At 39.0% G+C, this 17,693-nt stretch overlaps 1 protein-coding gene across 1 annotated transcript; it reads right to left on the bottom strand.

The window, feature by feature from the left end:
* Positions 1-583: 583 nt before the first annotated feature.
* Positions 584-17,407, bottom strand: LOC138011474 (protein DD3-3-like). The gene is made up of 15 exons (XM_068858485.1): positions 17,126-17,407; positions 14,347-14,400; positions 14,152-14,238; positions 10,897-10,992; positions 10,470-10,526; positions 8,639-8,720; positions 8,379-8,495; positions 7,640-7,798; positions 7,264-7,436; positions 6,904-7,131; positions 5,687-5,857; positions 4,347-4,531; positions 4,045-4,258; positions 2,445-2,770; positions 584-1,508 (listed from the first exon to the last, which is right to left on the bottom strand). The coding sequence occupies exons 1-15, from the start codon at positions 17,194-17,196 to the stop codon at positions 1,324-1,326; spliced, it is 2,205 nt and encodes a 734-aa protein (XP_068714586.1). The 5' UTR covers positions 17,197-17,407; the 3' UTR covers positions 584-1,323.
* Between the last annotated feature and the right edge of the window lie 286 nt (positions 17,408-17,693).

Genomic DNA, 17,693 nt, shown 5'->3' with positions numbered 1-17,693 from the left:
TTAACTCTGTTTAAAATATAAGTGTTACACGGCCAACGTTTGTATAAACGTAACCTTTCCTTGTACTTGTAAGTTACATCAGCTTGTTCAAAAATAGGCACGCATTGCGAACGTGTGCATGGTAGTGGAGTAACACAGCGCTGTATAATTGTCAACTGAGCTGTGTTTTGCCTTCCAGGCCCTAATTGTTCGAAGTGTGGATACCGCTATCCACCGGATAAATCACTATCCAGCGGATAAACACTAGCAAAACCAATTGAGTTATCCACTGGATAGGTGATTTATCCGGTGGATAGCGCTATCCACCCTTCGAAAAACTGGGGCCAAAAGATTCTTAGCGTAATATGTAGCTCGAATAGTTCACGTTATCGTTTTGGTTCCGTGTATCATTATAATTGTGTCATGGTAGATGTCGTAGGTACATAGCCCCTGAAAAGACAAAAAAACCCGGTGACATGGTGTGTAGTGCACTTACCAGTGCACTACACACTAAAAGCGAGGCTGGTGTTTCTGCCTAACTAATTAATTCGGTGCCTAATTTGTGATATTAAGGAGGACACATATGATAGGAGCGACTTCTACATAAGTAGACAACATGTTCAAAAATTTAATTCCTATATCAGTACAGTACAGGTCACTTTTCAGAGGTTACTCATTACAAAACCTTTAAAAATGTTAAACTCAAGCCTCATTAGGTAAAGGTTAGCCAAATTGAAGGTTTTGGGTTGCTTCAGCATAGGGTAAACAATGACCCGTATTAAAGAGTGACCTGCGCTTTAAACCTGCCGATTATTAACCATATTCCAAAGATGATACTGGATTATTAGAGTTTAAAGGGATCACTTCATCGATGGGATATGAGAAACGTTTAGGTTTCGTGGAGATCATCTTCCACTGCTTTGAAAAATTATTATTCTTTAATAGGAAATTTCCATCCCCTCCAGTCAAAATGAAAAGGTCCGTCTCTGGATTCCGCTTTATATTCAAAGCTAAGGTAAAAAATGGAAATTGTAAATGAAGTGAAAAACGAGGGTATCCCAATATTTTGGGGTTCCAGAAACATGGCCTATTTGAGCTAGAGACAAACTATTAGAATGATCAAGCGGACATGAAATATTTCAGGGATTAACATGAAGCAGAGAACTTGATCCGAATTAAGGAGTAGCCCCTAGGAGGCCCTGCGGAATGCCAACTTTTCCGAAAAGGGCGAGTTCCATTTTCGGACTCACTGTTTCATGAAGTTTTTATCCTGTTTTACATCCTAATTTGTGTTTTCATTCACGCATATATTGAGTTTATTCCTAATCTATTCATGAAATACTATCAAACACTGGACTTGCACGATCTGCAGATATTCAAACAACTGCTTTTCACGCTTCCCCACTTGTCGGGATGACGTCTGAAGTAAAATGCTGTTCCACCAATCACGATCACGACAACGATGCACGTGACCACTATACCGGAAATAATTGCGCTATCTGGAAGGGTGCGAGCAACGTAAACACCACCTGAAAAATAGAAAGTGATATTTTTGAAAACGTGAAAACAAGACGAATTCTGTCATTTCACCCGTCCGAATATTTCCAAGTAATAGTCGAGGTTTTAATAATAATAATAATAATAATAATAATAATAATAATAATAATAATAATAATAATAATAATAATAATAATAATAATAATAATAATAATAATAATAATAATAATAATAATAATAATGGGTGCTGGAGACAGCACCCAGGGTTAGGGTTAGAAGAACAAAAAGATATATACATATAAAAATCAGAATAGATCAAACTGTTACAAACGAACATACAATTGAAGTAATGAACGTTACTTAGGCAGTATCAAGAGGAAAGCCTAAACAATTAAGAGTTAAAAGGGGTTTGAAGGTATGACCTCAGCGATACCACCGATGTATTGCTCTACGAAATGACAAGTTTTTGAGCCAACTGGGAGCTGGTCATTTTGATAGAAATCGCACAGGTGATGCGTTCAAAGCCCGATTAAATCTTAAATGTTAACGCTTTCCTTTCGTTACTGCTTATGAAACTCTCATAACTGCGATCACCAAAAATATAAATGCTTCTTTCCTCAAGTCATATATGCCTTCCATATTTTTTTCTTGGTGTAAAAAGACGCACATAGCTTACTCTTATCGTTTTCGCACGTCCACTCAAAACATATGAAAGACCGGCAGTGTCCTTCATGTAGAACGCTCAGGTTTTCGTATCTTATGTTTGGAGAGATGACCAAGCAACCGACACTGAGGCTAAAAGTGCAGATCTTAAAGGGCGTTTTCCAGAAAAAAAAAGAGTTCCATTTCGGAACTCAAAAGGTTTAGATACTGTCAGTGACCAAGAACGGATGGAATACCCCCCCCCCCCCCCCCAGAGAGCAAAAACCAAAAATGTCCATCAATAATGATAAAAATTGTGTTAATACCCTCATAAGTTTCGATTGTTGCAAATCCATTGGCTATTGACCAATCTACTTTATACCAAGTGTTCAAGTGAAGTTCATGTGACGAGCGATAAAACTGTATTTTGGAAGTAGCCTCCGAGTCCACCTTCATTCCGATCTCAAATTTCTTGTTCGTTGCCAAGGAGTGTGGATTGACTACAATGAAATCACTAGCATAACCATGACCCACGCTTATTCGTCCTCCATTTTCTTCAATCATCTTCTGACCATCATCTGCTGACATCAGCTCTACACTGATTGTTTGTAACTGTGCCAACGTTTCCGGTCCAAATGTCACATGTTGACCACTGAAAGAAGAGAAAATATCTTATTAAAGATGCTTTATTAAAACGTCGCGAGTTTCTCCATAGGACTTAAGCACTAAAGTCGTGCACAATGATAACGTTGCGTTATTATAATCATGTTGTGATTATTCAGAGTCGTTCAAGAAGTAAATTGCGTACCGGCTTTCCCGGAGTTAAAAACTATTATGGACAGAATAGAGGCGTTTAAGGAAAATTTTAAATATATTGTCGAGTAATTACGTCCTCCACGTGGCTTTGGTCATTTCACGTCATCCAGAGGAAGAGCACTACAAAGACATGCCCCAAAATGTAAAGCGCAAGCGCTTAGCGTTAAAACAACTTTTTGTTTATTATCCTTGTTTGTGGTGCCGTTGTTTTGAAAGCCATCGTCGATTTTAAGCTTAAAAGCTCTCAGTTGATAAAGAAATGGGCTAGGATCTTCTTAACATGTGAGCAGGCTTTTAAAAGCCTGAGGGAGGCTACTTCCATGTTTGCAATGTGCTCTTCCTTAAAAGAATTGTGGAGCCTCAAAAAGCCGAACGCCATCCACACTATCTTACAAGAAATGGGCGCATTGGGGGAAGTAGCCTGACCTTTATTGACTATAACCAGAAGGTCGACCTTCTGAATGCAATAGCCCATTTCCGAGTTGCTGCATACCTCAGTTTCAAAGCGAGTCCTGGTGCACAACCATTCAAATGGAAATGAGTTGCGTATTCTTATGCAAACCAAACTCATTTCCCTTACAATAGTTCAGCACCAAGACTCACTTCGAAACCGAGAAAAACAGCAACTCGGAAATGGTCCATTCTTTAAGACAGAATAATGCTCAAAACCTCAAAATAAGTGCAACTAAGCTGTTGTCAAGCCAATGAAATTTCAACTTCTTCACGAGAACTGAATGTCCTGATCAGGCTGGCAGTCGCTCGTCTTTCTCTAACTACATAAATTTTACTGTTGTTATTTTCTCCCGTACTTCTAGAATATTTTTAAGGAAGTGCAGATTTCTTACTGACGCCAAGCGAAGGCAATAGGCCATTTCCGACTTCATGTCAACCTCCTCTTCAAAGCGAGTCTACGCGCGAAGTTTTTGTGAATGTAATTACATGTAGTTCTGCTTCACATTTGAATGAAAACTAAGTTTCATAAGAAAAACTTCGCACTTAGACTCGCTTTGAAGAGAACATGAACTCGGATATGGCCTATTCAGATTATGCCTCAAAGTTCTACTTAACAAATGATGGGGAGCTACTGTAAATAGGATCACTGTTCCTTACTCAGAAAATTTAAGAGTTCCTCCAAGTCTTCCAAGCTTCCTTGAAATCTGCTCCGTGTTTGATATAACAATGCGTCCCTTTTGGCTTCGGTTGGAAAAGTTGTTGTTTCGCGTGCTCATGTAATGGTATGTCCCGATTCCCGTCACCTTTTTGGGGCCTAAGTCAAAGTATGTTCCAGCATCGTCCAATTCTGACATTTCACCACCAAACTGACCTGTTTGACATAAACGAATTCAAAATATGAATAACCTGACTCCACTAACTATGGCGGCAAGCATGCAGTAATGTGAATTTTCGCTTACTGTTGTCCAATACAGCCAAGTGATTTAGACTGGTCTTGTCCATTCCTAACAGGTTGGATTTGTCTAAAAGTGATGGGTAGTTCTTTCCCCATTCATTGTCACTTAGTAACACCACATTGGTGCGGTCAGTGCCCGCTTTGCCTTGTCCATCATTGTTGTTTGGATTGGTGTTTGAGCCAGTCCACCTACGGTAGGTAGGGCGGTAGGTATTTATTAAAATCACATTGCAGCCCATAGGCTGAATTACGCAATTGTTTACATATTAAAATTTATAAACATTACAATAATAATCAAAGTATAATATAAATGCTAACTATTCTAAAAGAGATCTAGTAAACGATAACTATTATAATAAAATCTTAATTACATTTCCTATCACTAAAATATATATATAATTTGGAAAATAACCTACAATGATTGTTACAAGTTCCACTAATAAAAATGTACCTATAAAATTCGATTTGCTTAGCGGGCCATTGCAAGTATAAAAGCGTTACAATAAGCACTTAATGACTGGCTTTAGGTAAACAGTGAGTTTTGTTTCCCCAAGACCCTCGTTGAGGATTTTTACACGGAATTTGCCGCTGTTGCAAAGGTGCACGACCTGATCACGTGCGAGTCGAAAGTTCAAGTCGTTGTTTCCCTAGGGAGTAAGCCAGTTTTGTGGGAGTTAGTGAGTTTCGACTCATGACACGTGACACGTTCTCCTCCAATCGGAAAACGTATTTGAGTTGCGGAGGTACAACAACAAAACTTACTGATTAAGTCATCATCAGGATAACAATCAGCTTTGGCTGGGTTAAACTACAGAATTCTGGGCCACTTTTGAAACAAGTATTTTCTTCAGTAGCTCGGCGGCTCGGTAGTCAAATGAAACAAGTTCGGCTCGCTAGACACGACTGGCGAGCCGCCCCGAGCCACTCAAGTATATAACTTACTCGTTCAAGCCGACGAGCGATCATGATGTTCAGCGATACTGGTTGAGAGATGGCCCTGTATTCTGTTGTAGCCTTTTCATTTACGGCAATATTCTAGTCAAATAAAATTAAATGAGGAGAGAAAACCTCTCAATCTGGAGAAGAAGACCGACATACTTAAGTCACATATTTCGTCAACTTGGATTTGCACTAAGGCAACAATAATGAGATGCAAGTGGCTGCTTCCCCACTGCATCATCCCCAACGTTTGCACAGGGATCCAGACTATTTCGTATATTGCAACAAGACCCTAACCTGGCCTGTTAATCACTGCCATCAAGCAAAATCGAAAACGAGAGAATCCAGCTTTAAAGAGGTTTTTAGGGTTTATGCTGTCGTATATGAGGTTCTGCAATAACTTACTGAAAGTGAATGTAATCGCCATCTTTGACACGCAAGGTGTTGGGAACAAAATCATATTCAACACCTGGGTAAACCTGCACAATGTTTCCTCGCTTTCCACGAACGTTCAAGTTATGAATCTTCACGTTCTTTATCTCAGAAGGCCGTCGTCGAACTGCGAAAGTATGGGACCTGCAAAGTTATTTATTGACTTCCATCAATGAAAGAATTTTAATTTGGTGTTTTTACAGGTATGCAAGGGTAAAATGCGTGTGTACTGACAGTGTACACGATTAACGAGAAACCCTTGCCCTAATTTATCGGATTAACGTAATTGTACAACTACTAATAACAATAATAATACCAAATAAGAACAATAATAATGATAATAATAATAATAATTGGTAAAAGGTAAAGTCCGCTACGAGCCTAGAAGGCCCACCAGGCCGGCACTTATCTCCGGTTTCTGTAGCATGAAGCGACTAGGAGTATTTCTACTTCCCCTTGGAACCCCCTTGAACCCCCCCTGGAAGGGATGCTAGTCCATTGCAGGACCTGGGTGGAGAGAGGTACCGTGAGAGTAAAGTGTCTCCAGCCAGGACCCGAACCCGGACCACTCGATCCGGAGTCGAGAAAAACTGACCATGAGGCCACCGCGCCTCCCACCAATGATGATGATGATGATGATGATGATAATAATAATAGGTGCTGGAGACAGCACCCAGGGTTGGGGTTAGGTTAGGGTTTGGGGTTAGGATTAGAGAGCGAAAGAGAGTACAATGTCCAACTCGGAAGAAACTACACCGCCTTTGCCGTCTCAGCAGAGCGTCGTAATGCAAGCTGCTCCCCTTATACAAGGTATCACGCCGCCAAAACCTCTAGATACTACTACTAACATAGCTGAAAACTGGAAACAGTTCAAACAGATCTGGGAAAATTACGCTATCATCACGAATCTTACAGCACAAACGGAACAGTACAGAGTGGCGTTATTCCTTCACTGCCTAACCCTAACCCAATGAGGTGAAGAAAAAAAGGTTTTCAGGACTGTAACAAAATACTACTGATAAATGGACACAAAAGGCTAGAAAAGTTAAGACTGAAACCCTTCTCACAAGTAACATAGTTTACTTATAACTGGTCTTTAATAGAACTCCTTCGACAGCACATAATCATTATTGAATTGGACAGCCATGGTGAAGCAAAACAGTTTTCGTATCTGATCACCGACAAGATACCTGTCTTGAAAAACACGCCCATACTGATTTGTGTTGATTGCTAGTCTAAGCTTCAGATCAAAGCCTGGGAACAGTGCGACCTCTGGGTTTTGCTTGAAAACATAGCCTCTCTCAGCTGCTGTAGACTCATTCATTCCATATTTTTCTCCAATATCAAGATTTACTCCATTCGTGGAACTGTTAACAGATGGGCCCCAACCATCAAAGTCGCCCGTGGAGATATTGTATCTAAAAGAAACAGTTAGTCAAAATTTTCACGTTTTCCGACTAAAAAAATGCAAAAAAGCGTAAATTTTACAATTAATGTACATCGTTTGAGGTGCAAAAGTCTACAAGAATTAAAATCACAATTTAAGATACCTGATTCGTAGAACACATTGCTCATGATTCAGATCGGGTAAAGTCCAGTTGTACTTGTTGGTATAGCCTCCTTTTCCATTACCAAGGTGATTATCACGTGACCAGTCCGTTTCTCTACACTCTGGGGCAGGCAGGCTATGTGATGGAGTTTCCTTCCAGGTAAAATTCCTCGACTTAAAGCAAAGCAAATAGTCATATGTAAATGCTGATCACGAACAAAGGTGCTGCTGAAAGAAAACCACATTTGTCCAGGCACAATGCAACTTATATAAATTTTAAGCGTTTAGGGTTAGGGTAAAGATTTAAAATAATCTAAAATAATTATTGCTTTTAAAGAAGAAAAGTGTAATATATAGTATTACAGACTTCTAATTACCTCACAATCCTCTCTGTTGTTTGGTATTTTATAGTTTCTCCAGTTCATTTTCTTCAAATATTCTTTGGTCAACTCACATGCCCAGCGCCCTTTGACATTCTCGCTTTGAGATTGGTACATCTTACATCGTGAAACGTCATTGGTTAGAACTGCAATATCCTGTTACAGGGAGCATTAGAAAAACAAAATTTTGAGGTTAATGAAACTTGAAATGATGGTCAAGGATGGGAAGAAAATATTGTTCCTCTCCACTTTTGGTTGCTCTTTGCATTTTGCATCCACCGCATAGAGGCCAACCACACTTCCAGTTGTGAGTGGACTGAACTTGTCAAAAAGGAACAAAAGACTAAAGAAGAGTGAAGTGGTGAAAAAATAGGAAACATTTATTCAAATATATGTGAATACACAAGATCGGCCAGACCACCGTACGGGAGGTCATGGTCTTTACTGTTACTTCAAACAGTATGGCACCTCCTTACATTTACCTATCAAAGCAGTGTTTTGAGTCAACACCTCCATTATTAATCAAGAAAATTGAACCATTTGCAGATGTCACGACAAGCACACCACTTTCTCAATTATTTAAAGACCCAAGTGTTAGTTCCATCAGGGCTTGAATTTGCAACCTCTTCCACAATACAGTCACAGTCAGATGTTCTACACACTAAATCAACCAGGTTGCAAACAAAAGAAGGGCAACAAAATGGGGAAGAAATTGAAGAAGAAAAAGGTTCCTTACCTTCCATGGGGTAGGATGCCAATAGGGGTAGTAATCTCTTTCTTCTGAGCACTCATATCCACGCCTTGTTCCTCCAGGGTTTTGCCTGGTATAAATAGCAGAGTCTCTCCTCAGTTTCTGTACAAAAAGGAAACTTTTAGGTTATAACAAGGTTAAGGACAAGGATGGTAATACACAATAATTATGTACTAATGCTAAGTTTAGTATTTTGTAAGACTTATAATGGTCACCTACGTTGCTTTAACTACAGTCACACTCACCCGATCAGCAGTAAAAAGTCCTTTATTCCGATTCCTGTATTTACAATTTGTGTAGTAATCATAATCTTCATGCATTCCAAATCTATAAAAAAAAAAACCAACAATGAGGTAACATTTATCTATACTATATAGTACAAGGGCTTCTACTATATTGATAAATACAGTACAGAGTCAGATGGTTTTGGCCTTCACATACACCTAAAAAAAATACTTGCCTGGTAATTTTACAGACAGTGAGTGTTGGAAATAAAATTAATATTTAGATGTATTTTTCTGCTCATACTAACTCTATATTTAAGAATCTCGGTATTTCAAAAGGCCACAATCTACATAACTATGTTATCACTTGGTCAAAATTATTCATGTTCCATTCTTACTTCTAATGTAGCAAGTGAATTACCCAAAACAAACAAGTTCAAACATACTACATGAGAATCCCTACCACACTTTTATTTGCCTTTCTGCAGGACTAATAATGAAACAATTCTGTTTTCTACCAGTGATGAAAATTCTAACTCCTTTAGTCTAGATACCACAAATAATGTAGCAATGTAGTAAAATGTAGCAGCTCTCATAACCTGCTATTGTTTGGTATAGAAAGCAGCTTCTATTGTTTTTAAGTCTTAAGTCATTGTTTCAGTATTATTGTGTAATAGTTGGGCTTTCGTAGGATATGAAGAATTCTGCAGATCTCAGAGGGTGATATCCACCTCGGTCGATAACACCCTCCTTGATCTGCATAATTCTTCATATCCTACAGTGGCTGAATTCAATAATTTCTAATTATTGTGTATTAACTCATTGACCCCTGAGAAAGACAGTTAATAGATTTTACTCTGTCTAACATTGGACGCTTCTACTCGTCAAGGAGGGGCGGGCCATGCTAGGGTGTTTGAGGTGTGACTGGGTTAACATGAACCAAATTTACACATTCTTAGTACTTCCTTTTATGCCTCCTTTCCATATATGTAATCACCAACCCCCTTCCTCATTCTCTTTTTTGTGTATTCAAATTTCTTTCTGGCAAATAAAGAAATAAAATTAATGAAGTCATACATATGATAATTTTCTTTGCCAGATACTGAGATGACCACTGAGTGCATTGCAAACACGAGTTGTTATAAATTTATCAACAGTTATGTACCTTTTCTTGTACATGTTGTGGTTCAAATTTTTAAAAATCAGTTCAATTTTGATTGTCGTTTGTTTTAGGTTACGAAAAAGCGCACAAGTCACATCTCCCTATCCTCATTTAAGCTTTCACTACTTCAATATTGAAAGAAGAAAGAAGCCTCTCTACCTGTTTCTGTCCTCTCTGCCTTTCTTTCTTTCTTCTACTTCATTATTACAGTAATAATTTATAAGGCTAGATCTGTACAACAATGACAACATCAGAACCTGTAAAACAATCTGTCCCAGGTGCAACAGAGCAAGGCCTCTCCTGTGCCTGCCCTCGTGCTGCTTCTAGCAATTAGAACTTTTGTTTTGTTTCCTTTTGACTTTTTTTGTTTACATCACAGTAGCTTTAGTTATTTTTTTTCATTAACGAGGTATCCACTGTGGTCTCCCTGCCTAATAAGTATTGTATTCGAGTTGGGCAAAGCTAAGTAAATATTATAATGAGTGTTAGACAAAGAAACACCAAACTTGAACTGGTTCAAAGAATTTTAAACCAAGGAAAACATGTAGCCGAGGATAAATGGGAACAGCCAACAAGAACATGAAGTGCAATCAACCTAAACCAACTCTTGAGTGAGCAAGGCATTATAGACTGTATTTTTATTAAATAACTGTGATGCAGATAATTATTATGATGATACAAACTTACTACCTGTGATCACTGTTACAGTCATAATCCTTACATAAAGCAGGATTATCTGGAATAGTTCTAGATAAAAAGAAGTATGCAAAAGTTATCAATAATGTTCTAACAAGAATGATAACCACTAATTGCCCAAATACAGCAAATAAACTCATTTTGCCATTCAACAGAGGTGATTGAGTGGGTGGCAGATGTAGTGGAATGGGAGGTAGGGAATGTGGGAGGGGGGAGGGGAGGAGAAGGAGGAGACAGGCTGTATTTAACAACCACAACTCCCAAATTACCCTACAAAGTTTCAATACAACAAAAAAAACCAACTGCTCCTTTCCATGTGCAGAGCTTTAATACTTTCCGTAGAATATTCGCATAACCCTATCAAAATAGTGAAAGAAATCACCGAATAACCAGCCAGGATACCATAAATTTCATGACTTACTGAGTGGTAATTCCATTTCGGACATTATCTCCACACATGTATTGCAAAATCATCTCACAGTGATTGTTGGGGTCTGCACAGGAATGCTGAATTGTCCTGAAAAAGGAGATGAATTTCATTTCCATTTGAGAGAAGATTCACCTTAGCATCATAGACAATCACGTCTGATCCCACTTTTGTGACATGGTAACCATTGGTATAAAACAACACATTGAAGTGCTACTATGACTAAAAAAACAATTCTCCTTTTTCTTTGGATTTCAAAACTATGTTGACTAAACCTAAGTGACCCAAGTTTTAAGTTCTGATTTTAAAAAGACATCTGTTTATTTTAACTGGAATTTCTTATTTATTGGTCCGCCATTACTACCTTTAATATTTTGAGAGAGCTGGGTCGAGGAAAAATTGACATCAAAGACTCACTAGTCTAAGAATGCAATGCGTGTGTACGCAGCTGAGTTAATATGCAGCACGGAAGTTTCGGGCTTTCAGATTTTTAAACTTGTGTTTTGCATATAAAATAAGTTGTGTTTACACGCTAAAATTTTAAGCTACAATCTTGGACAAAACTTGTTTGGAAAATAATGTGATGCTCTCATTTGTCTGTGTGATAAGGATTAAATTCTTCCGGCTTACCGCAGTCGGTGGGGACCCCTAAATGTGGTGGAAAAATGAAGAAAAGAAAGATTATACCCTTGAATACAGCTACATGCTACTTGACTGGGATGACTCAGACAGACTTCAAAGACCCACTGCGCTCATCTCCGCTGAAATCTCCAGATACAAGATCGGCATTGCCACCCTCAGTGACACCAGGCTGGCAGGCAAGGGAGAACTACAAGAGAGGAGTTCAGGCTACTTCATTCGCAACAACTTCGGCCAGATGATCAGCACTAAGAAGACTGAAGTCATGCACCAGCCAGCACCGGCTAACCCATATGTAGAGCCCACCATCACCATCAATGGACAGACACTGAATGTGGTGGACAAGTTCACCTACCTCTGCAATACCATCTCGCGATCCGTCATCATGGACAATGAGCTGAACGCCAGACTTGCTAATGCGAGTACTGCTTTTGGCAGACTCAACAAAAAGGTCTGAAATTGGAGAGGCATCACAGCCAAAATCAAGACCAAGGTATACCGAAATGCAGTCCTCGCCACCCTTCTCCAAGGCTGCCAAACATGGACAGTCTACCAGTGGCATGCAAGGTCGCTGAACGACTTCCACACCACCGGCCTCAGTAGGATTCTCGGCATCAAGTGGCAGGAAAAGATTCCCGACACCAAGGTCCTTGCCCGTGCAGACCTCTCCGATGTCTACACCATCCTGATGAAGTCCCAGCTCCGTTGGGTCGGGCACATGGCTCACATAGCAGACCACCGACTAACAAAGAAAATGTGGTTCGGGGAACTTTTAGAAGGCAAACGCTCCCAAGAAGGACAGAAGAAGCGCTTCAAAGACACCCTGAAGGTCTCCCTCAAGGCCTTTGGGATCAAACACATCGACTGGGAGCAAGTGGTTCAAGACAGAGACAAGTGTTGTGGAGCCGTCAAGCGTGGAGCCAAAGCCTGCGAAGCGAACAGGACCACAGCAGCTGAGCAGCGCAGACAAGTCAGAAAAGGCACTGCCACACCAGCGTCTGCCACCACCATCCCTTGTCCCCACTGCCCAAGACTGTTTCGGGCGTGGATTGGCCTTACCACTCTGCATGCCCAAGGCCGTCCTCCAAAATCAGCATCATCATTGTCCTTATCATCATCATTATCTTCACACCTCCATAAGATGTGTAGATGGTGCTCATCGTATTGACGGACAAACTTTATTACCGGTATTATTACATTACAGGATCATTACGAAGACAGCTTAACACCAACCATTCAATAAAACAATAATTAACAGATAGTTTCAACGGTTAACAGGGAAGTCGCAATGAAAACAATACATGGTCATTGTTTCTTTCTGAGACTTGCATGTTATTTATTGTTAACCATTGAAATGACTACATTTTCTTCTGTTAATCGTGCCAACTGCCTTAATCATTGTTTTAAGTTCATTCTGTTGTGAAATTGCAAACCATGAAGGTGATTCCACCAAAAATTGAGACAATTATGTTCTTTATTGTATCAATAATATTGTTTTACGGATATTCACTGTAAAGCAAGTATGTCTTTGTGTGACCAACTTGAAAAAGGTCTCTGTCTCTCTCAAGGACAAAACACATTTAATAAACAGTTAAGGTACGCTCCTTGATTTCTAAAATAGAATCACATCAATACGGCCTGTCATAGATGGATATGCATTTAAACTTCATTTGATGACTCTTTGTTGCCGAACACTCAGCATACTTGAACGTCCTCCAGCGTATTTGTCTCCTACGCTTTGTCTTTCCTCAAAAGGTGTTTTTTTTTATTCTATAAACAGACGATTTCAAAACATTGTACTTTAATGATCTCTTGCATGCAAGAAATGCCATTTTTCTGGCTCTATAATGCCAATAATAACTACACTACACACTTGCTACTTACTGATTAGCACTGTCTGCCATTTTTAAGTCACAAAAATTTGGCTTTCATTACATAATATTATATGATCAAAGGGCAATAGAACAAATTAAGCAACATATCATGGCATAAAAGTTGGTACAAAGGATTATTTGGGGCAATGAATCTGCTGTAACTTTTTCTCATTCTCGTATTTTTACAATCTTGGACAAAACTTGTTGGGAAAATGTGATGCTCTCATTTGTCTGTGTGAAAAGGATTAAATTCTTCCTACTTTTCCCCCTCCCACCATTCCAGTGTTGGTTAAAAAATGGCCAAAGGCTTGTGCAGTATTTTGCATCATATTATCAACATTGGTAAGGGGGGGAGGGCAGAAATACTAATACCTATACTTTCTGAGTACATGTTTTGTCCACAATTGTAGTGAGTAAATGACGTCACTTTCCCTAGATCCAACCTTCCGAGGTCTAATTGGTCAGTTTTGAACGTGAGTAATGACAGACTGTGAAATCCAAAACTTACACTCAAAATAAACGGCCTTTGGATAAAAATCAAAGCTCAAAATTTTGCCAGTCAGGTGTTGAGCAAACATGCTGTCAAAATCTGAAGAAAAAAAGGAGATGATTTTTTGATCATAGAAGCACTTTAAGAGGAATCTAATGTAGAGTAGGTGTTTGCCTGACAACAGAAGGCATAATTTTTTTAGCCTGCAAAAAAGATTGACTAGAAATAAACTAAAGATTTTCATACCATTCAATAGATAGGACTGAACCTTCATAATAATACAGCTTTCCAACATTGTATCCACCACGATTATTGTTTTGAGAATCAAAGAGTCTATTAAGGTTAAACAAAATACCAGTATAATATACATTAGAACATTACTGTAGTTGCCCATATGAAAGAACTTATTAAAATTTGTTCATAAATGGCAATAACAATAACCTGTTTGCATTATTTCGCTCTCTGCGAGCTTCATCAAGACGATTATTGCATCCTCTGTAAAAATGTAAAACAAATGAGTAAGTTAATTCAAAACTTCTTTCACATAATATTATATGTACAACACACATACACATATACAAACTTTGTTGTTCCTAGTTAAGATGCTGATCGTCACAGTTACATGTATTATGAACATTACTTGAGCAGTAACAAAAGGAAAGCCTGCAACATTCAGACTTAAATGGGCTTCGAGCCCTGGCCTCTGCTCTAGTAACGTTAATTAATAACTATGATGATCAGCATCTTAACTTGATTCTCTCCGCAGTTCAAATACAATTCCATGTATATATATGGCTTTCCAAGTGAATAATGTGAGAAATACACAGTTATGTCCAGGTTTGATTCTAATTAGATGCACGTCCAATTTTGACATCCAACATGAAGTGTCCCTTTAAGTCTAAGCATTTGCTACCTATTTTCAACAATAAGGTAAGCGTAAAGGTTAGCGTTATTTTTAGCTTTGGGTAAATGCAGTAGTTAATCTTTACTTAAAGAGCAGCATTTGGGGGACACTTTGTGACGTAAATTGCCTGTATTGCAAGACACGACTGATGTTGAAGATGGCGAGAAGAGCAAGGGGACACTTTGTGATGCTTATTGAAATCTGCATGCATCTAATTAGGGTCAAACCTGGACATATCTTGGTAGATATTAACCATAATCATCGATTGGGAACTGGGAAAATCCGAGCCCCACATGGGATTTGAACCAATGAAACTCTAACCACTGGGCTACTGGAGGCTTTGTTAAGAGTCATATATGGTCAAAAATTAGACTACCGGTATGTGGCCGCGTGATACAGTTGTTGTCTCTAGCCACATTTCACCCTTGCTCACCACACAGTCTCCAGTAGCTCAGTGGTTAGAGCATCCGTACTAGATCACAGAGGGTCGTGGGTTCAAATTCCATCTGGGGCTCGGATTTTTCCCAGTTCCCAGTTGACGATGATGCTTAATATTTTTTATGTATATATGTGGCTTTCATAATTATATTAACTTCCATCATATTTTATTGTTCCCGCTGGTAGTAAAGGCTGTAGACAGTTTCTAGCAAAAGAGAGAATTTCAAGTTACAAAGATAATAATAATTATTACCATGTGTAACAAGTCACAAGGATTGCCTACTGTGTATCTCTAGAAGAGGGAAAGCAATAACTAACTGAAAGCAAGATGAAAATTTAATGTGATTACTTCACTTCATCTTTTAACACTAAATTAGCTTCTACCACTTGTTGTTTGATCTTGGAAAATCTGAACAAAAGCCTTGCAAATGAAAGATTATAAGAGATTTGAATTCATTTTACAATAATAATTATTATTGTGAAAAAGGATGTGCATTTTTACTCAAATGCCATTATTTCTTGGTATTACTACATGTATCTTCCAGAACTTTTCAATTGAGTATCATGAAACAAATACCAAAGTACTGGTAATTACTTCGACCAATCACAGCAGGTGCAAACAGCACAATGAACCAATCCAAATTTGAAGCACTTCCATATAATTTGTTCAAAGTGTGGGAAAAATCGCATGTGCAAGTCGCAATATCAATCCTTCTCCAAAGAACTACTTAGAAAATGATGGGTCCACAGTCCTGCAGTCGATGAACAATGAACTGAGGTCGTGTTCTATTGGGATCAACCATTTTTAGTTGGTTAGGTTGGTTTGGTTTTTTAGCGTTCTATTCGGAAAAAACCGTTTTCGGTTGGTATGTTTGATCAACTTTTTCAACCAGCATCAAACTAGGTTGAAGCGGTTGAAAAAGCATTGGCAGCGACCGCTGTCGTTTACGCGGGCCATTTAAAGTCGGCCGCAGGTTTCTGCCGTGTTGCTTTCCCTCAACTTGTCAACGCGGAGAAGTCTGGTAATGACTTCACAGGAGTTACCGCGTTTCAACCGAAAACGGTTGAAAAAGTGTTCTATTGGGAAACCTCAACCGCTTCAACCTAAACCAGTTGTGGTTGAAACAGTTGATCCCAATAGAACACGACCTAAGTGTTGAAATGGAGTAGTACCGCGGTCCACAGTCCTGCAGTCGATGAAAAGTGTAGTTAACTGAACCACAAAATGAAAGCTAAAATTTTACGAGAGTTCTTAGGCCTAACCGAACCGCGGCTCGGTAAATATCCACCGCTAGCCACCTCCACTTCGGTGAATAGTTGTTAACTAACCTCGCTACGACGAGCAAATTTCAAAAGAATATTTCTTTCAAAACGAGGCCAGTAGGTCTAATTAACATGTAAAGTTGGTCGCCATTTATGAAAGTGGTCTATAGATATACATTGAACTGTGCAGCTCCGTAGCCGCTTAGCCACGTAGCCCTGTAGCCCCGTAGTGTGTCTATTTCTCGTTCTAAAAACATAAAAAAGAAAGAGCGTGCACAAACTGCGTAGCCTAGTATCCCGATTTTAAGGGGTTCAACTTCGAGTGGCGGGGTATTCTGCAGTTAAGCTGCAAACGGAGGGTATGTGTTATGCTGAAATCATGAACCATGGAAAAGAAGCACTTCAAATGCCCTCGAGGAGGTTGTCTGGCTTGTGTCTAAGAATTGAGTTAAATCCAACAGCTAACTTTATAGTGAAGTAGAGACACAAGCAAACGTAAACTGTACTGAAACTGAAGGGATTTTCATTTTTCCAGAGAAAAGCAATGGCGCACGAATCAATTTTAAGGAGCCTAAGCTTATATAAAGTTTGGTCAGTATGAGAATTTTAACGTACCTCGGATTATGCATATAAATATCCGCTGCAACTAAACTCCACAAAAACGAGAAGAAAAGGAGGGAAGTCATGTTCTTCTCAACACCATCGGGTAAGTCTACGCACAGATGTGACAGTACGTGAGAGTTGTTGAATGGCACCAAATATGGAAATTTGTGAACTTCCGGGTTCTAAACCAGTTTCCGGAACTAAATATTGCTATAGCAATAAGATAAACGAAAGTTTAGACCTAATCACTGAAATGGGCACTTAGACTTAATCTGTAAAATGAAAGTTTAACCTAGGGGACTCGTGGTGGGTATATCCATGAGATGTTTCTCCTTCCGGGAGTATGACAGAATTTTGTGACTGCGTGACGTAGATTTTGCTTCCAGACAAAAGAAAAATGAACATGAAGACTTCTTAAATTTGACTTTACTGTCATCTTTTTTTACACCAAACAATTGAAAAAAAAAAATTGTAAAGCAGCAAAAGTTGTCACGCAATACACCTGTAACTTGTTGCTTTTTCTCAAAGTGCACTGGGACGTGAGGGGCCTGGGGTGGCGGTAGGGGCTGAAGGGTACAAT

Source organism: Montipora foliosa, chromosome 7 (assembly GCF_036669935.1).
Source record: "Montipora foliosa isolate CH-2021 chromosome 7, ASM3666993v2, whole genome shotgun sequence".
NCBI lineage: Eukaryota > Metazoa > Cnidaria > Anthozoa > Scleractinia > Acroporidae > Montipora > Montipora foliosa.
The sequence above is the reverse complement of the archived record's forward strand: the minus strand, read 5'-3'. Positions and strand labels throughout refer to the sequence as shown.